The sequence below is a fragment of the Triturus cristatus genome, chromosome 9 (assembly GCF_964204655.1).
Source record: "Triturus cristatus chromosome 9, aTriCri1.1, whole genome shotgun sequence".
NCBI lineage: Eukaryota > Metazoa > Chordata > Amphibia > Caudata > Salamandridae > Triturus > Triturus cristatus.
This window is the reverse complement of record NC_140592.1, coordinates 945,441,072-945,462,055: the sequence shown is the minus strand read 5'-3', so window position 1 is coordinate 945,462,055 and position 20,984 is coordinate 945,441,072. Positions and strand designations below refer to the sequence as shown.

At 47.2% G+C, this 20,984-nt stretch overlaps 1 protein-coding gene across 3 annotated transcripts in view; it reads right to left on the bottom strand.

The window, feature by feature from the left end:
* DGLUCY (D-glutamate cyclase) overlaps positions 1–20,984 on the bottom strand; it is a 257,725-nt gene that overhangs the window by 200,808 nt on the left and 35,933 nt on the right. The window contains exon 1 of one of the 3 annotated variants that reach the window (XM_085626534.1): positions 5,590–5,718. The exons of the other annotated variants lie outside the window; for them this stretch is intronic. Within the exon in view, the coding sequence (XP_085482660.1) occupies positions 5,590–5,598 (9 nt within the window). The 5' untranslated portion in view covers positions 5,599–5,718. Of the gene's footprint in view, positions 1–5,589; positions 5,719–20,984 lie in introns of those variants that run through there. 3 annotated transcript variants of the gene reach the window in all.

The following is a 20,984-nucleotide window of genomic DNA, read 5'->3' as shown; positions in this document are numbered from 1 at the left end:
CAGGAAGGAAAACGCAACCACTAATACAAAATACAGAACAGGCACTAAGAAAAGACAAAAAAACAAAAACACCAACAAAACCTAACCAACAGGCGAGCACGGACCACGCCGCTCGAAGGAGGGGGCGTGGTCACGTGGCGGCAACGAGGCAGGCAAGGCAAGGGGGCACACGCAGCAGCTGGTGGCCGTGCGGCGCGGGGGTGTCCTACAACTAGGTCACACTCACCTGCGTCGCACGGTCGCCATATATGGCCAAGTGCACGGGGGGGCGGAGCAGCTGGGATGCGGGAGCGGGGAGGGTAAGGAAGGGAAAAAGGGGCGGGGTTAGCGGCGTTGGCGGGAAGCGGGGAGGGAGTAGGAAGGGCGGCTAGACAACAGGGCAAACAGGAAGGAAAACGCAACCACTAATACAAAATACAGAACAGGCACTAAGAAAAGACAAAAAAACAAAAACACCAACAGATATTCATTGAGCAAGTCATTCGACTACATGACATTCCTTCTGTAATAATAACTGATAGAGAGGTGCAATTCATCTCCCGTTTTTGGCAAAGTTTGTGTGCCTCTTCGGGGATTGATCATAGAATGTCCACTGCGTACCATCCCCAAACAGACGGACAAACTGAAAGAACCAACCAGACCTTAGAACAACACTTATGCTGTTTATTGTCCACTGTAACTTCTGACTGGGTACAAGCCTTGCCGTTAGCAGAATTTGCATACAATAATACCACACACTCCTCTACAGGGATTTCTCCTTTTTTCTTTGCTCATGCCCACCACTCCAGATTCCAACCCTCTCCTTTGCCATCCCACCTAACTAATATTCCTGCAGTTATTTGGGAAAAGGCAAAACAGGAGTTAATAAAGGCCAAGGACGTCATGAAGCAGCAAGCAGACAAACATCGTAGTCAGTCCCCGGTTTATGTGGCGGGAGACCAGGTGTGGTTAGCTACCAAAAATTTGAGACTAGATGGACCCCGCAAGTTGCAACCTCGTTATATGGGTCCCTATACCATCTCCAAGGTAATTACTCCCGTAACATTGAAATTAGAGCTACCGGCAGAAATGCGTATCCATCCAGTGTTCCATACCTCGCTGTTAAAGAAATATATCCCCTTCTGCGATCCTGAAAACCCTCCTCCTCCTGTGTCCGTGGCGGGTGAAATGGAATACGAAGCAAAGAAAATTTTGGACTCCCGTAGATACAAGGGCAAATTGCAGTATCTAATAGATTGGGTGGGATACGCCCCTGAAGATTGGGAACCTGCAGAAAATGTTCATGCCCCTTCTCTAGTTCGGAGGTTTCATGCTCTGTACCCTACAAAACCCCGTCCAGTAACTAGACCTTTGGGGGGGAGAACTGTTAGACCTCACGCTTCCTGCACCATTAGTTGGAATGCTTAAGCCTTCATATGCCTGTTCTGTAGAAGGCTAGACTCTTTTTAGAGGATCCCTTACTGGTCAGGATGAGGCGGAGTTTGTACACGCTCCCTGGGTTTAAATTCAGAGCAGCCCAGGGAACAGGTGCTTGGCTTTCGGTATCTGGACCTGACTCCACGCCCCTTTGCCCTTCGGTCCTGTGTATTGTGCTATTCCTAGTTCCTGAATTCTCTCCCTCCTTGCCTGCTTCCTGTTCCCCTGACTTTAGCTGTGCTGCCTGTTGCAGACGAGTTTCTCTAACTCAGAAAACCCCCTCTGGAGAGTATTTCCCTTGAAGTCTCTACCGCGTCCTGCCCTGTGATCAAGTAAGCGCTGGTTAAGACTTCTCTTCATTTCTGAAGACCTTGCATTAGTACACGCTCGAGGCGCGTTTCTTTGAAGTTTAATTTTGGTATGCACGAAGCGCGTTAAACTGGCAAATTGATTTATACACGCCCGAGGCGCGTCTCTTTGAAGTGCATTTATTGGTACGCGTGAAGCGCGTTTAACTGGCAATTGAATTATATACGCGTGAGGCGCCTTTCTTTGAAGTCTATTCTTTGGTACGCGAGATACGCTTTTACTTATTTTCTGTTGTTACATTGTATCTTTAACGTGCGGTGCGCGTTTCCTTTCAAGTCTGGCTGGATGTGTTGTTATTATACGCGCGGTGCACGTTTGACAGACTGTTTGTTTATTAGTTACTTTTTCATACACTCTATCCTTTGCACTTCTAGCGCATTTGCTGACTGTTGCATACACGCGAAAGATGCGTTTTCCCTTCTTCATATATAGACTTGGACAGTCAGATTAACTAGGAGACCCCCTGACGATCCCTCATTGTTCCACTGATTCCTGACTGACTTCTTCCTGCTTGACTTACCTTCATGTGCCTTGTTGTTTCATGCCAGTTGAAGAACAGTCATCTTATTAACCAGTAAGCAGAGTCACTAGTCAAGAAAACTCTTGGAGATGTCCAGCTGGTATATAGAACAGGCATTGTGTGTTGTGAGGTGGGAGGGAACTTGTTTTATAACTGTTCTTTTTATCCTCTTTTCACAGGTTATCGCCTCTCTCTCGCTGCCTTTCCTATCCTGACTACGGGGATAACCAGCTGGGGGATTGAGAGTAGTCAAACCTGAGTCTCTCTCCCCACATCTCCTGAAGTCAGCTTCTTGGAATAAAGGGATTAGTGCTTTTTTCCGGGCACTGACCTGGTGAGTGTGGGGAGCTTCTCATCGCTCCTGTGGCCTGGGCCTTGCATCTTATTCAGGTTAGTGGCATCGGCAACAATATCCTCCTGGTACCTCACACCGGCCCGCATTCACAGCTGGGACAAAAATCATACTGAGAAGTGTTGGAGGGGATTTGGCCTCTCAGGCTCTCTAGTGCATTTACTTTGGCATTGCCCAAAGCTGGGTCGCTTCTGGGAGGGGGTGTTGAATGACATTGACAAGGCGTTTGATACAGAGATCCCACACTTCCCGGCATATACACTTCTGGGGCGCTGACATTTCCCTTATGCTCACTGAAGGGTAGGCAGATAGCACTGGCACTGCTAGCGGCAAGACAAACAATCTTTGCGCAATGGGGCAGCACGACTGTCCTAGACCACACAACCTGGCTACATAGACTGTGGCTGACTCTCGCCATGTAACGCCTCTCCTTGGTTCAGGGCCATAAGGGCGAAACCTATGCAGAATTGTGGGCCCCTTTCATCCAGTTGCTGTCAAAAGAATTGAGGGAGGTGACATGCCCCAAATAACTACAAATACTGCAACTGATCCCTGAGGTAAAGGCTGTAACAGCGACTCTCACGTAGTGGCTCAGATCTTAAAAGAAGCCTGACAGATTAGGGTGTAAGGCATAAATGCTTGTTAACTCATGAGCTGTGCAGGACCTTTTTCTTTTCTTTTTAGGATGGGAGGAAGGGGTTTTCTTTCCTTTCTTAAAAGTGTTGCTGATAGTTTAGATTTATTTTCCTATTGTTGATAGGTTTGTTAACACAATCCAGACATCGCTGCCAGCCCCTGGGTTGTAGGCATTGAAGCTGTGTAAACTAGCTTAAGTTCATTTACTACACGCTGCTGGCCAATGTGGTTGTAGGCACACAGCTGTGTATTGCCTTAAGAATTGTCTACCAACATTGATAAAAAGATTGCTTCCATAAAATGTAAAAGTAGCTACAAAATAATGTTAACAAATAGTCTGCATAATTTGCATTTAATTGCAAACTATGGTGCATAATGTGTCGTTTCTTGCACATAATTAGCTTGCTCTTGCTCCATAAGTTAGTTAACGCTGCACCGCCACATAATTCCAGTGACCCTGCTGCATAGCCAATTAATTGACAGATAGTAATTAGAACTCTTAAACAATGTATCCATTCTACTCTAACAGAAGGAGGTAAGCCGCTTGCCATTGAGGAAAACGTTGAATAAGACATAGCAGAAAAGTTTAGTTAACCCTAATTCTAGGCCACTAGCTTCTAAAGTGGACAGTCCTAGAAGGCTGTCGGAGAAGTGTCCAATACATCATCAATACAATCCATAACACAGCCTGAAACTAGAAATTAGGTAAAGCAAATGAGATGGCACATGCAGACATAGCAAAACTATTGAACATTGACAATGATCAATGTTATCTTGTCTTCACAACTAGTTATGTTAACAAAGGTCTGCTGCGATATAGAATGTCCTCAGAAAAACAGGTAGAACAAATGGCCTTAATTGTACCCGAGATGTCTGCTTTTAGGTTTAATGTAATGCATGAAGTCACTTGTCCCCCAGGACTCCTGACTTTATTGAGGGCCAGCTCTCAAAGATATGAGAGACCTTCTTGAACTGGGATTTTAGTCCAGACACAAGCATTTGGCTTTCTGTAGCCATATGCCTAAAGAGAACTACCAACACAACACAGCAATGCCTGGCTTATTTTGTTCCAGTCATGGCAGTGGAACAGTAAAAATAATTTAAAAGTCAGAACCACAGAAATAGAACCACCATTGGTGTGAATGCAAGCAAAGCCATCATGTTTAATAGAATATAATGCAAGGAGTTCAGGTATGGAAAACATCTTGAGAAGCAATGAGCGAATGCAACTAGTGGATTACAAACTGGTGAGGCTGGTAAGTTAAGAAGAGCAGGCATTTTCCACAGTACAAAACTTTAATGACTGCAAATAGCAGTTAGTGACCGGTCAAAGGTTTGCTCCCGCATTAGCAGTCACAAAGCATTTGTACATTTCCATGTGAATCACAAGAAGAGGCAGTGCCAGTTTGTCACCCCTTTTCCTGCTATTTACAAGGAATCGCAACACAGGCGTTGAGAGTTGCGAAGCAAATTGTGACGCACAATTTTACTTTAATACTTTGCAACAAGTCTGTCCCTAGGTGCAGTATGGGCTTTTCGAAGGTTGAACTCTTTAAATACTTCAGTCCCCCAGTCATTACCACATCATTTTCTAAACTTTGCTAGTCCTATTCCACTCCACAAATTGAACTCCTACGAAATTTTTCGTTCTCTAATTTTCCCTCCAAGAGGTAAAAAATATTGTGAAACTCTCTACCCAACCTCAGCCCTAGTATTCATTATGGACATTATTCTGCTGTTTCTCCATCTACTAACTTCCTCCATTGTACCTTCAGTTTTTCTCATTATGTAAAGAGCTCTGATGACCAAGTGGGCCTGGTTTTCACACTATAAAACTGTAAAAACAAAAACACGTCCTTCCACATCATAGTGTGCTACATACATTTTCCTCCCCATACAACATTTCATAAAACACTAGGAATCCACAGCACGATGCCTCACACCACTTCTCACCATACAACATTTAGGGATGCTTGGGGTTCACAGAGATGAGAGGCGAATATTCTGAGATGAGTTGCAAATACGGGCACGTTGATTTTACGGAAAGCTCTGGTTAGCTCGAGACTTTTAGGATGGGAAATTGCATTTCAACGAAATGAATGAAAAACACTTCACCTTTTTAAGTTGGGTAGTAAAAAAAACATGCCTAACTTGAGAGATTAGCACGACCCTGTCAACTGAAAGCCTAGTGAATAAACACCTCGTGAACGCCTCCATCTGTTCTACTGGTTTCTATTCGATGAAACTTCCAAGCAAAAGACAAAGCGATCCCTCCCAAACAATGAGCTGACCATACCTCACACATTTGTTCTGAAGAGGAGGAAGCCAGGGTGGGCTTGAAGGCCTGCACTCCTACGGTGTATCACAAAGGTTGCACAGTCTACCTCTTCAACACGATTACGTATATGTTTCATACAATGTATAACCTTCCAGTTAAAAGAAAACTTGTCCCACCCTCGCCTCAGTACATGGAAGAACCTCGGCTCAGAAAAGTTGGCAATGGATGACTCATTAACAGATCATGAGTATGAGGTCTGGGGCCTCTCAAGCGAATCCCCACTTGGGTAGATCGAAGGTCGAAAGTCCAAGCGCCAAGACGCCTAACAAAACTGCATCATTATTTTTAAACTACCACTCTTGAGGTGTTATTACGCATACTTATATAGTGTTTGAACCATTCCCCTGTTTCGCAGAGCCAGACGGACGGGCAAGAACACGAGTAAAGTCAAGGACTTTTTATAGGATGAGAAGGTCTGGGTAAGATGCAAGGGTCTGTTTCAAAGTCTGTGGAAAAAAAGAGGTGAGATGGAAGCTACGTGAGTGTTTATCGAAGGCTCTCTGAGGGTCTATAGGGAGCTATGATATATATATATATCTATATATATATATATATATATATATATATATATATACACACACACACACACACTATATATATATACACACACCCACACATATATATATACATACACACCTATACATTAAATATATATATATACATATACATACTTGCACACATGTATACACATACACACATATATATATATATATATATACACACACACCTATTCCCATACATGCATACATATACATACATACATACATACATATATATATATATATATATATATATATATATATATATATATATATATATATATATATATATATATATAAATAATGGAGCCAGTCTGTAGAACTTGCTAAACTGGACCGACACCGTGATGCCTGAGCAGACTGAGTCAATCAAGCTTTCCCTGTGCAGGTCCATCCAGTCATCTGAGCTTGGGCTTTGTCCCTGGATGGGTTCACTTCTTTTCAGGCGCAGCACAAGCCTACTTGCACGCAGGTAGGTCTTGCTTCTCTGCACAGTGCAAGCAGAACAAATAGGCTTCCTGCCAAGTTGGGCAGCCTGAAAACAGTTGGATGGCTAACTTAGCAATATGTGCTCCACAGATTTGATGATCCCCACTGTCAAGGAAGATGACCACAACCCAGACAAGCATTTGCAATGCAATAGGTCTCGCATTTACGTGAGTTTGAGCTATTGACATTGCAAATAACTATGCCTTTTATTTTTCTTTTCGTTTTAAAAACATAAATAAAAGGCATTGTCATTTACAATGCCAATAGCTTATACTCGTTTAACTGCGAGACCTATTGCATTGCAAATGCTTGTTTAATTATGTTTTTTGTTTGCAGTGGAGTGATTATTTAAATGAAAAAAAGTGTTCGAAAGCCATACGTACTCCTTTGAGTTGTCGGACAAATTGTTTGCTTTGCATTTAAGATGGGGTACTGGAGGTAAAACTTCATGTACCAGAATGTAACAGGGGAACTAGAACCTACACCCTTAACCTAAAAGAACGTGGTTTCCATTTCCTTTTGTGTGCAGGCACAGCAGGTAACTGTGCACTAACATACACGCAGTGTGCATACAGAGAAATCATAGTTTACAGACATAGCACACATGGAGAGGGCAAACAGAATACAGAGATCACCCTGTTCCCCTACTCTGGGCATAGATGCATCATGCCAACGGATAACGCAGAGTACAAGACATAATGATTATGGCATGCACCCAGAGCAGTCGGCGCATAAACACACACACCGGAGACTGCTTGTACAGCAGTCACAAAAGGCGCACATACACACAGTACATATAAGGTATGACTAACAGATGACGGAGTGAATACACACAAAAACACACGCAGAATGTATTTCATTAGAGTAAACCCGGCCAGTAATCACATCAGCTGCATGACATCTATCAATGACCAGCGGAGGCGCTTACTTGTTTGAGCCATGCAAATTACTGTCTCCGTGGTGGCATGGAGCTGGGCAAACCACACAAAGAACAGAAATGTGAAGTCACCGTTGTTTAAGCTGAAGCGTGGAGTGAAGCAGGACCACCAGCCATACCAGCTTTGCCATGGCGAGTGAGCGTGGAGAGGGCCGAAAAACCTGTGCCAGCGAGTGACCGCCGGAAAGTTTCATGATTAGTGCATGGGTGGGGGTCAGTGTAGGGGAGCGGGATGGGGTCAGATGGGGAGAGATGGGGGCTGTGAAATTGGAGAGGCATTGGGATGAGTGAGAGAAAGACTGAGATAGAGTTTGGATAGCCAGCAGAAGAAAGGAAAGTCGCGGCCGTCATTGTTGAAGCCAAAGTTTGAAAAAAACATATGATAAAGATCGATGTGCCACGCTGTTTACTTTGTTAAGGCAGGCTTATGACTGTCTCTGTGGTGGCATGGAGGTGAGCGAGCTGCACAGAAGAAAACAACAAGCAGGAAGTGGGATAAGGGAGGGGGTAGGGGAGGGAGGCACGCAGGCTGGCAGCCTGCGTGATTACTTTCGCGGCCGCTTTAATGTTCTCAGTGGCCGCGCGGCTCACTGAAAACATCAAAGCAGCCGCAAAAGTGATCATGCAGTGCTTTTCAGGCTGCCAAATGGTGCGCGCGCCCGGCGCACATGTACTGTATTTGGAGGCCTGAAAAGCACTAGTTTGCACTTCCAGATCCCCCTTTTACAAAAGCTCTCGCGAGAGCACCGCTAAAGCGCTGGCTCAGGCGAGACCTAAAAACGGAGAAGGATGGGATTCACTGTAGCATGGGGAATCTGGCTAAGACAAAGAGGAAACTGAGTTGCTCTACAGGTTAAACATCAAGGTGGACAAGATAACTCCTTCAGCAGCTCAAAGTTTTGCAGTCAGCCACTTTCATCTGGAGGTTTTCATTTCAACATGTCGGATAAGGAGAACTAAAATGTGACAAAAGTTAATGCAACAAATGTGGACAGAGTGTTGATGAGGGCTTGATGTTCAATTATGTCTCATGCATCAGAAAGGTCAATTAGCATTGTCTAAGAGGATGGCATCTTCCACACATATTTGTTAGCTGTCAAAGAGCTGAAGTGTCAAGTGAGCCATATTTAATAATTGAGTAGAAGGTGGTTTGCACCAATATCTTCCAGTAACTGTATGCCGACTGCTTATTCTATAGTCTTTCCGGCAGATGGGAGAAGGGTCAGTGGTTGTATAAGCTGTCAGGGTCAAGACTACATTTTTTTTAGTGGGAAGCTTTACTCTGTGGAGTGTCTGGGAGACAGCTTGTGTGAAAGAGGTGCCTAGTATGTTGAGAAGCCGTGTCAGTACTTCCTTGGAAACGGATTACAGAATGTTGCAAGGTGGTGGTTTGTTTAGTGCTGTTAATTTGGTGTATGATCTTTATCTTTTCTACGAACAATGCTTTAGTAGTGTTGCATTTGTCTGTTGAATGAGTTAAGAGTAGAGTTTACCTGGGGTCGACAATTTGAGAAGGGCTCAATTTTAACTGGAAAATCAGTGATGGTATATGGACTTTGGGTATTTTGGATGCTGTGATAAGATTTCTGTGACAGTTCAGTTCTGTTAAATTGTCCTTGAATTGTACATTCCTCTTTTTTGTTTGCAGGGTGGTCTGCTCAACAAAACTGCTTCGTGGGTAGCATTCAAACGAGGACACAGTGTTGTGCAGGGTATAGTTTGCTTCCTGGATGCTCTTTCTAATAGTCATAGTACCTAAGAGTTTGAGGTGTGTCATTTTCTTGACAGGATTCTCCCGTGGCAGACGTCTTGTGACGAACCACATGCTCAAGCTGCAAATATACCCCCAACACAACAACTTCAATAAAATAAAGATGTAAATGCGGTCTTTTAAAAAAAATTTTAACAACAAATTTTATTTGGTCATTTTTCAATATATCGGGCCGAAGCTCCACAGTGGCATAAACGGATAATTGGACGACATTTGCAGCAATATCTATTACCACTAAAATAAACAGCACCTGCCAAACATGCAGGTAAACAAAAAATAAGAACATTATGCAGACAGTGGTCAAATCACCAGATTCAGTACATGATGCAGCAAGTTCCCTAGAGTCATCCCAATAAGATAATAATATAATCAAACAATATGGTTGGGAGTGTTGTAGAGCGGGGGTCGAGGGGCAGCCTTTATGAGTAGTCATCAGGCGGGGGGGCAAGTCTAGTCCCCGATACATTGCCCAACGTGTCCATATTTTACGGTGTTTCCAGGGACAGCCCCGGGTTTCAAAAACAGCGATCTCCGCCCCCATACACTGGTCTAGTGCGGCCTTCCATTTACCTATAGTCGGGGGAGATGACGCCTTCCAACCCTGCGCTATGTCTCTTTTGGCAATGGTGAGGGCAAGGAACAGTAGATGTTGTTTATAGCGATTCCCCCCAATGTCGTCTGTGGAATGTAATAGAAACAGTCGTGGGTCCAGTGGAAGCACCCACCCCAATACCTCATTGAGGCACGAACGAATCCTGTTCCAAAAGGGTTGCAAGGCAGTGCAGGTAAACACAGTATGGAAGAAGGACCCCTCCTCACTGACACACCTCAAGCACACTGGGGACTGAATGACCCCCATTCGCCACAGGCGTACCCTAGTGTAGTAAACTCGGTGTAGATATTTAAACTGGATGAGTCTGTAGCGTGTGGAGACAGCCGAGCCCCTAAGGCTGTCAATCGCCTCAGCCCAATCGTCATCCGTCAATTCAGGGATGTCAGCCTGCCAGGCCAGTCGGGTCTTGTCCAGAGTAGTGGGGGGGTGTGTCATCAGTGTTTGGTAGATTTGCCTGATTTTGTGCAATCTGAGGTCCCCCATTAATAGACGACCCTCCAAGGGCAGGAACTCGGGGAGGGTTTTCACATTGCAGATCTGGGGAGAGAGGGCGTGTCGGAGCTGTAAATATTTGTAAAATTGCGACCTATGAAGGCTGAACTCCGTTTGTAGTTGTTGAAATGATTTTAATGTGACACCCCTCATGACATCTCCTAGGATCGAGATCCCCACCAGGTCCCAACCTCGAAACCCTCTAAGTGTGGTCGCAGTCTTGCGACATGTGCCCTGCCACAGTGGGGTTTGTCGAGTTAGTCCCTTCCATCCCATCTTCCTGGTCTTAACCCGCCACAGCTGTATAGCTTGTCTGCCAGCCGGCGGTAGATGATCTAGCCTCATATAGCTGTATAGTAAGTGGAGTAGGGGGGACATGTTCCATGGCGGCATGTTCTTTAGCATACGTCGGGTCAGTGGGAGAATTGTACCATAGTTCATTGATTGCAAGGATGTGGGATGCAACATAATAGGAATAAATGTCAGCCGCTGCAATTCCACCACAGTACGAGGACTGGGAACAAGTGCGGAGCGCCACCCGGACTGCCCCGCCCCCCCACAGGAAATCATTTTGTATGGCATTCACTTGTGCAAACCAGGTACGGGTGATAGGATATGGGAAATATTGGAGGCGAAGCAAAATCCGAGACAAGGACACCATTTTGAAATGGCCGAACGCCCATAAAGGGACAATGGGAGAGCCGACCATACCGCCGTCTCATTCTTGAGGCTAACCGTTAAGGGGGTGATATAGTGTGCCCACGAGATTTTGGGACTTGGAGAGATGTAAATCCCAAGATACTTGAACCAGTCTGTGGCCCAGGACAGTCGGCGGCCCACGTTTTACGGCCCTGATGTCCACACACTGGGAAGAAGACGTTTTTGGCGGGATTGGTGTGTAGACCAGTGGTGCTACCAAATACCCGAAGGATTTCTAGGATGCGGGGTCCGGAGTACCACGGGTCAGTCATGAAAAAAAGGACGTCATCCGCGTATAGCGCTATACGGTCTGACCGTGAGCGGGACCAATCGAACCCCTGGAGCACCGGGTCGCTTCTCACCCAGGCCGCCAGGGGCTCAACCACTAGGGCGAACAACAATGGTGAAAACGGACAGCCCTGGCGGGTACCCCTTTGGATCGGGAAAGGGCAGCAATTCGGACCGACGCCGTCAGGTTCGTATACCACAGACGTATGTATGCCAGAAAGCGGGGCCCAAAGTTGGCTGCTTCAAGCAGCTGAAAAAGATAGACCAAGCTTAGGGAGTCAAACGCCTTGTCAGTATCGGCTAATAACAGGGCAGCAAGGCGACCTAGAGTAGGGGCCACTGCGATGGCGTTGTGCACGCGTCTGATGTTATGTTTCGTAGCCCTCTGCGGCATAAAGCTCGACTGATCAGGGTGAATCAGATCGGTAATGCACCCCCGCAGGCGATCGGCCAGGACTTTCCCCAGCAACTTGGGTTAAAAATTTATTAGAGAGATGGGGCGAGAGGAGGATGGGTCCTCAGGGGGTCTGCCTGGTTTCAGAAAAAGCACAATTTCCGCATTTCGCCAGTCCCGGGGCAGACTTCCCAGGCCTGTTGCGTCCGCTATGGCCGCCAACAAGTGCGGACCTAACAGGGTCATGTGGGACCAAAGGAATTCCATGGGGAACCTTTTGGGGCCTGAGGCGCGACCTGGCTGGATCGCACTGAGCGTGCCAGATAGTTCCTCTAATGTAATGGGAGCCACCTGCACTGAATCTGGGAGCCGGCAAGGCGGAATGTCAGTGAGAAACTCCGTTATAAGTTCGGCAGAGATTTGCTCCTTGCGGGCATAGAGAGATGCGAAGTGTCACGCAAATTCGTCCGCTACCGCGACCTCTATCGGTGCCGTGTACAGGGACCCATCTGGACCTTGGAGCGCGGCGTGACGGCAGGGGCGCCATCTGTTTGGCACAGCCTATGTAGCATTTTACTAGACTTATCCCCCCAGTGATATATCCGATGTTGAGATGCCTCCCAGATTTCCTTGGCTTCACCCAGGAGATATAGACGCAGTTCTTGTTGTGCTAGGAGCAGATTACGGCGAATAATGGGACAGGGATTGGCACTGAGTTGGGCAGACATGGTCGCCTGGCGCGCTTCTAGGGTATCTAGGTGTTTGCGTCGCTTACGTTTCTCCTGTGTGCTGTAGCTAATGTCGGAACCCCGGACGGTCGGCTTAAGGGCCTCCCAGAGGGTTGTGTTCGAGGGGGCTGAGGGGCCATTGTCAGCTAAGTATGTAGTAATCGTTGCATCGAGTATTTCCTGATAGGCCGGGCTGCGGAGATGCCAAGGGGACATAGGCCAGCGGAATGGAGGCCTGCGTGAGCGCGTGTGGAAGCGCAGCATGACTGGGGAATGGTCGGACAAACCACGAGGTCGGTGTTGCACCTGAGAGATTCTATGGAGAAAAACCCGGGGAAGAAAAAAAGAATCCAACCGGGACTGTGACCCATGGACCGCAGACAGATATGTGTAGTCATATTCGGTAGGGTGAAATTCACGCCATATGTCTGCCCAGTCTAATGTCGACGCCAAGGTTTGGTCGGACCGTGGGTTACAGGGGTGTCCAAGGTGAGTTGTCTATCTGAAGGCCCCATGGTATCGTTCAAGTCGCCCCCCCATCAGGGTCAAACCAGCCAGGAGGGATCCCCAGACCCCCAATAAGTTGTCGATAAAATTGGCAACCAAAGGTGGAGGGGCATAAATGCTCCCGACGGTGATCTGCTTACGATGTACCTTACCTCTGACAAAAAGGAAACGGCCCCCGGGATCCACTCTATGTGCTATATATTGGAACTGGACTCTGCGGTGTACAAGAACTGCCACCCCCCTGGAGCCTCTCGTGAACCCTGCGTGATAGATGTAATAGAATCCAAAACGGGCGAGGTAAGGGGCCTTCATGCCCAGAAGATGGGTTTCCTGCAGTAGAATGTCTGCCCCATACCTCAATAATCAATAATCTCCGAACATTCCAGGAGACCACTGTTAAACAGTGCTTAATTTGTGCCGGAGCTTTCCGGTGCTCAGCACTTATTTTACCGGGCCGGGTCTATACGATTTTTCTCCTCCAGCAGATGGATGGCCCGGTAATTATTAAAATAATTTCTTGCGCTGCTCTCCTTCTGTAGCTGCTTCCTGGTATGTCTCATAGGAAGTCCCACCCTTGTCCAGGCATACTTGAAGAGCGTCGTCATCACGTTAGTGATGTCATGTCGTGAGCAGATCGCGCCTGCCTTTCACAGAATGTTGTTTCATTTACGTTGAAGAATGCTTGAGGGCGGGCTTTTGGCTGCGCTGGGGGCACGTCAGGCTGGAAGTGTGCAGCAGGACTGCCACAGTGCCAATAAACGTTTTAAAATATACAACGTCCTGTCCAGCATGAGTGAAATACTAAATATGTATGAGTGCCGGCGCCAGCAATCAGTACAGGTATCATTTTTGTTTATTAAATGTACTTGCTTCATAAAAGCAACAAGAGCTGCACGTTAAAAAAAAAAATTACTTTTCCGGCATTTAGGCACGTTCTTTTAATCTCCTGTGCTGAGGGCTCGGCCTGCACTTCAGATTTATTGCCTAAGCCTTGTAAAATCGGACGATGGTTGCCAGAGGGCAGGCTGCGCTTGAGTCTCATAGTTAGTGCACATGCTGCTCTGCACTCAGTCTAGGTCAGTTTGTGTTTTAGTGAAGTAACATGTTAAAGCAGATTGCATTCTACTCGCACTAAGCCTGCCAAAATCTTTGTCTAATTCTGTCTAGCATGGTTTTGTAATAGTGTAGTGACAAACTGAAGAGTTCGGAGGAGGTAGTACTTTTTTTTAAGGGACAAGAAACTAGAAATCTCACGTAAATACTCTGCAGGATTTCCCATTTGTTTTTTATTAACTTTAGCATCTTCGCAAATTTCCGGCTCCACTTGTGTAGGTAGAGTGTGCAGGTTATTGCTTGACTTGTCCGGAATAAATTATTTGAACTTTGGAATTTAAAAGACATCTTAAATAGATAATAATCTTAAATTTGAGATAAGGGGGGGAACATCAATTCAAAACCTGCAGAGAAACAATGAGATTAGGAAACATTAAATTACTATCAGGAACCTGGTATGAGATATAGTGGAACTCTAACAAAGAGATTTTTCTATGTAAAGATTGGGAAACCAAGCAAGCCTGAAACCATTTTTTGAAAAGTCACTCGTACTGATATAAAAAGAATGCTGACATAGTTTTCAAATTGGGCTTGTGAAAGAATCAATCCCCTTCCTATTTTCAGAATGTATAGAAGAAGCCTTTAATCTACATGGGAGATTATTTTGAATGAGAAGAAAAAGCAGACACAAGTGAATTTTGCAAAAGATGCTGACTTCTGCCAGACTTTCGCTTGTTATTGCCTTACGGTTACTCTTGTTATGCAAAATGATTACATTTGCCAGAAAGGTTTATCTGTAATTTTGTAACTCCAAAAATATGGAATTGCAGGTAAATCATATGTACAAAGCTAGAATTCCTATATTTCTGCATTTTTGTGAATCTAGTGGCAGGGGAAGTAGAGGTTTGCATAGACAGATAAGCATTGTGGATATTAGGCGTTCTGCAAATGCAATGTATTATTAAAAATGTGCACTACTCCATACATTTATGTAGATCTTCTCTCCATATTTTTCCTTTCATAGGAAATAGCACTTTTGGTGCTCATAGTAATGAATGGGGTTTGAGCTGGATACCATTGGTATCAGTATTTCCTGGATGCAGGAATATCACAATGTCCCGCACTGGGATCCCGACAGTTCCCTTAGAAATTGAGGGACTTACTGCAGGAATCAGTAACCACAACTAATTGCCAGGCTAATTCCTTATTTTTCAGCTGCTTCCCAATTGAACATTTCACCAGATTTAAACCGGTGAGATACCAGAGTAGAAGACATTGGGAATTCAATACTTGCTGCATTACTTGTCATTCCCTATTCGAATCCTATATTTGTGACCAGCAGAAATGAATATCACCTAGCTCCCAGAACGAGGCCCTTTGAGTTTTGAAAATTTTAAAAGAGCAATTTGGCAGGTATTAAAGAGATGTAGTGAATTAGTGAGGCCATATACAAACATGAATATGGTTCTTTATCACTATATATTCTGAGAACAAAATGATAACTATCCTTCATTGTTAACCAGAAGTCCAGATCTCACACCGAAAGGATCAATGAATAACTGTGCCAATGATTCCCCCATGCTTGCAGGCCATAACGTTCTGGCCCTTTTCTTTGCTTATGATACATTTCTGCTAGCTAAAATCAGAGCTGGTTTACAAACACTTGTTGACAGATTTGAATCTGTTTTTTAGGTTATATGGTCTTATAATAAATGCATCCAAAACCAAGCGTATAACTTATTTGAGGGGGTCAAGGGGGTACCGTAAGCTTGGGAAGGGACGTTTTGGAAAGGGTCAAGGAATTGACTATTTAGGGCTTCATTTGCCTGATTCCGGATCATGGGCCCCTCAGATTTCTGAAAGCTCACTTTTGTTAACCCATAGAGCTGAGGCTATTTTTAGATTTGCTAAAAAGGCTCCCTGGTATCGGAGTCTTCCAGCAGTGGAGATGGAGAAAGCCCAACCAAGGGGTGCTGTATTATATGGCACAGTGACAGAACTATGGGTCCACTGCCATGCACGTCAACTGGGAACTAGTGAGAACAACTTCATAAGAGCTCTAACAGTAATGGAGAGAGGCACCCCCTTAGTTCCCTTTACATTGGATCTTGAACTTAAGTCTATAGCTGGGTTTTGCCACCCTAACGCCGGTACTTTATTGGGTTCGCTTATGGGCCATTAAGGAATTGCGATCCTTTAGAGAGGGCTTTGTTGATATTCTCAGTATAAACAGCTCCAAGAAGATCAAGGGGTTGGCCTATGTCAAAAAAAAATTGTATGACCTTGGCCAAGGTAATTTTTGGAAAGAGCCCTCCTCTGTCACACCTATTGTGGTTACTGTTGTCAAATCAAAATACTGGTAGAGAGTTGCTGCTCAGAATGAGTTGCCTAGTTCCATCAGCAGCTGCACAAGGCTTTTTCTATTGCATAAGACTGTGCTTAAGGCAAAGAAATTCCTAATTTGTATCTGACTAGTATGTACACACTCACATTCTTTGCTGTTTAGGTGCAGGACTTTGCCGATTGTTGTGTTTACATTAACATGGGATCCTGCACAGTCAGTGTCTACCTTGTGTCTGTCAAGCATGTTTTTCTATAAGACCGAGGAACAGTTGCTATTCTTTTGCCCAAAATATTCTAGAGCTAGGTGGATTGTGCCCTTGTGTCTTCCTCTGGGAATGACAAATCACACAAAGGCTTTCAGAATTTATAAAAGTGATTCTACAAGTGTGAAAGTGCCTTTGCATATGTTACATTATGTTATGATAAATTGATTTATGTATCACACTAATCACCCGAGAGGGTATCCAGGCACTTGGGCAGCTGTGTAGGCGTGAGGTCCCGGAGGTGCTTATGTGAAGAGCCACGTCTTCAGCTTCTTGTGGAACTCAAGATGTGAGGAGGAGGCTATGATGTATTGAGGCTTGTGGATGTGGGTGGAACCGATAAAGGAAGTGGGTGGAGCCTCTAGAGGAAGTCGGCGGAGCCAGGAAAGTGGGTGCAGCCTCCTAAAAAAATTTGAGCACCTGCACCTAATATTTTACAAATGAAGCACTGCTGTTAAGTCTCCTAGGGGATGTACCTCATCTGACGTCATTGGGCTCTAGAAAGAAGTTGTATACAGCTAGGGGATCTGTATAGGAGAGAAGATGTATCTGAGCGCACCATCTGCATGTGTTAACCATACATAAACAAAATAAACCAACATGTCCGAAACACGGACCCCCACACCCACCACCCAACACTTCCAAAAACCAAGAGCATCTGTCACGGTGTAGATGGCAGGAGACCCCCAAACGGGAGGCCCCCGGATACCCCACCAAAGGTTCCCATCCCACCCTCCCAACCTAAAGAAACGGAGAGTGCAAAGCGATCTGGGCCTAGCAGCCCGCAAAGCGGGTCCCACGCCCACTCAGGGGACGACATCACTAAAACAAAATTCAATATACACATTGTCTATGCAACATTATTAGGCAAGTGGAGCAGTCCGGAGCTATCAGGACAATCTCTCAGGGCTCGGCGAAACTCTATCTGACCCCGGGCCTCGTCGCTTCTGGGACTTATTGCGGCAAGGCCGCTGAGTTCTGGAACTGCAGGAGGAGTCCAATTCCAAGGCTGATGGAGAGTTCGCTCGGAGCTGTGGGCGCTCATCAGACCATGCAAAGACCGCCTCTGGGGTATCAAAGAAATATGACTTGGAGTTATAGATTACCCGCATCCGGGCCTGTTATAACAGCATATATTGTATGTTCAGTTCTCTAAGTCTGCGCTTTGCGGCCATGAAAGATTGGCGCTGTTGCTGGACCAGACAAAAGACCAAGATGGAGCTGGATTCATATATGAAGCAGTCTTTGTGTGTTCTAGCGAAGCGCAAAATAGCATCCCTGTAGGCATAGTTCATGATCTTGGCGATAACAGGCCTTGGGGCCTCACCTCGTCAGGGCCCTGTGCGCCCGCTCCACTATGAAGGCAGAGGATAGCTGATTCGGAGGTACGATATCTTTGAGCCACTTCGTGATAAAGTTTGTCATGGATACTCCTTCGCAGCCCTCGGCCAGGTCCGCGAAGCGTAGGTTATTCCTCCGGGCGCGGCCCTCCGCGTCCTCCACTCCAGAGGCCAGCTCCTGTGTGACGACGGCCAGCTCCTGTGTGACGACAGTCAGCTTGTTGACTTTCTTTTGGAGTGTAGTTACGGAATCTTCCACCGTCGGGACCCTCATTTACGCATCGGTGATCAGGTCAACTGCCTTATGGAGATCCTGGCAGAGAAAGGATACCTCAGAACCCACCGCACCAATTTTTGCGTCCAACATATCACGGGCATTGTTGATTGCTGCCAGGAGGGCAGCGTTATCCAGAGCCGGGCTGCCTCCACCTCCACCCGTGGCACCCCCGGTGGCCGTGGTAAACTGGTCTATGGTGCCCTGCTTGGGGCCGGCCCCACTCGGCCCACCCTTGCCCATCCTGATGTGTGACCGTGGGCTGTGTAGCGTACCAGGGACGAGGACCTCACCTCACCGGGCGGCCGCCCCTCCAGACGGCACCTGGAGAACCAAGACCGGGGAGGCACAGCCCCGCAAATGTGTGTGACGCAGCCAGGAGATCAGGCCGAGGGGGAGTATAGGCCACAGAGTGGGAAGCAGCCACCCCGGTCCCCCTCTCCAATCAAACACCCCAGATCTCACACAGGCCTCCGGGCGGCCAATGCAAACACGCAAGGCTCACAGGCTCGAGGATAGAGGGCCACGTGCATTCGCCCCAGTCACAGCTACAGCCCCCCCGGGGCCCCCGTGCAGCAGGCCGAGGCCGTCTCCACCCGGTGGGCCCAGCAGTGTGCAGAATCATTCCCAGGGCGCCGATGCACGCTGAAGGTCCCGGAATCGGCCCCGTGGCCCGTCCGACCCCACGCCGGTCACAGGAGAGGAAGGGAGGACCGCGGCCCACTCACCGTCGGGGGCCGCGGTCCGACCCTGAATATCACCTCAACAGCACTCCGGTCTCACAGCCAGCCAGTCAGGGACAGTGGGCGCCTCGCTCCGATGCGCCCTTCCAGGGTGCCGCGCAGCGCCCACAGAGATCCGGCCCACACCCCATGGCCGGCGCCACAGCGTCCCGGACCTCGCCTGCAAGATGTCGGCCACGAGGCTGGGAGCAGGGCCGGACTGGCCGTAGTGGGCACCGGGCAATCCCCCGGTGCGCCGCAGGGGTGGGGGCCGATTTTGGGTCCCTGGGGGCCGTTTTTGTTACAGGGCCGTTTTTGCAGCCTAGCTGCAAAATCGGCCCTGTAACAAATCGGCCGAAAACCGGCCCTGGCAAAGAGCTCGACGGCACCCCCAACCCTCCGGGAAGAGGGGAGGGGGGGCTGCCGAGCACTTTGCCAGGGCCGGTTTTGGTTCCCAGTCTGGCCCTGGCTGGGAGGGATGATCCGGCCGGGCAATCCGCACGCCCGCACAATTCCTCTCCTCGGGGGCGGCCCATCTAGAGCGTCCGGTACCGCTGCACTGGGGTCGTGTCTCCGGATAGCAGACTCGGGCCCTCACCTCAATGTTGCCCAGTAGGCCCCGTGTAGGCCGCAGCAGCCTGAGCAGCGATTCGCACTTAGGAGGGTAGAGATCTCCGCAGCCCCTTAGCCGATCGCCAAGCCGATGGCATCGCCGTGCTCCGGGACCATTCGGGGAATCGGTGAAGCTCGGTGAGTCGTCTCTGAGCAGGATATTGCCGGATAATTAAAGGATTATGGCGTGGGTGAACGGAGCTTCGCTAAGCTGCGTCCGCCATGATGGCCGATCAAGCCACGCCATCGTAAATGCGGTCTCGAACACAATTTTCAAGACAAAAAAATACTCATCCTCACAACATAAAACCACAAATGAACCAAATAAAAGGCATATTTCCTAAAGAGATTAGGACTCCGATAGGTCATGTATGAATAAAACAGACTGTAGGATATGGAAACAACTAATGAAATACGTGGAAAACATTTGTAAGAAACAAATTCAACCTGATCTATAAAAACGGAATGGAAAATAAGCCTACTGAAAAGACCCAATGGTTAGCTTAAAACATAGAGAAAAAAGGTATGCAGTTCCTTGACGGGTCAGTAGAATTGGAGAGAGTTGTAGGGGGTAGTCACAAAGGGCTAGAGGCAGTCCTACAGTGATAGGCAGGAGGGGAATTCCTCCTTTCGGGACTAGGGCCCTCACAGCCCTCACACACCCAGCCAGCTAGGTGTCATGCTTCATCATTGGGTCTGCTACTCGTCGGGTCGGCGCTGCTATACCCGACGGGCACCCAATGCGGGGCTCTTTGGCGGAGATCTTTTGTCCCTTGCCGTATGGTGCAGTGGGAGTGAGGGGCCTAGAAGGTGTAGATGTAGTGTAGTGAAAGTGAAGGAAAAAACAGGTTGGGTAGTCCAATGAGCGAATTTATTCGGGTTGGCTCCCCACCTGGTTAAAATAAGGGGAAGTAGTGGTGACTAACTGAATTAATGGTTCAGAATAGCTGCGTTCTACTTTAAAATGGTCAACATGTTTCTTGCCTAACAGTCTGGAGGATCAAGCAGGCAATTCATCAGGACCTCGTGAACAACTAGCAACACACCGTGGAAAAAGTGGACTAACCTACCTACCACGTTGTATCGCTGTAGGTGTAGTACCCACAGATGCAGAGGATGACCTAATGGCTCTAGTAGCCTCGCCTCAACAGAATTCGGAGGGCTGTGACACATAGAGGTATAGTGTCCTCTATTCAGTGCTTCCTGGATCGATGAGCTACCCCTCACCACCCGGTGGTTCCTATTTCATCTACAGAAGATAATTGACGGACTTTGGCTGGGACATGAAT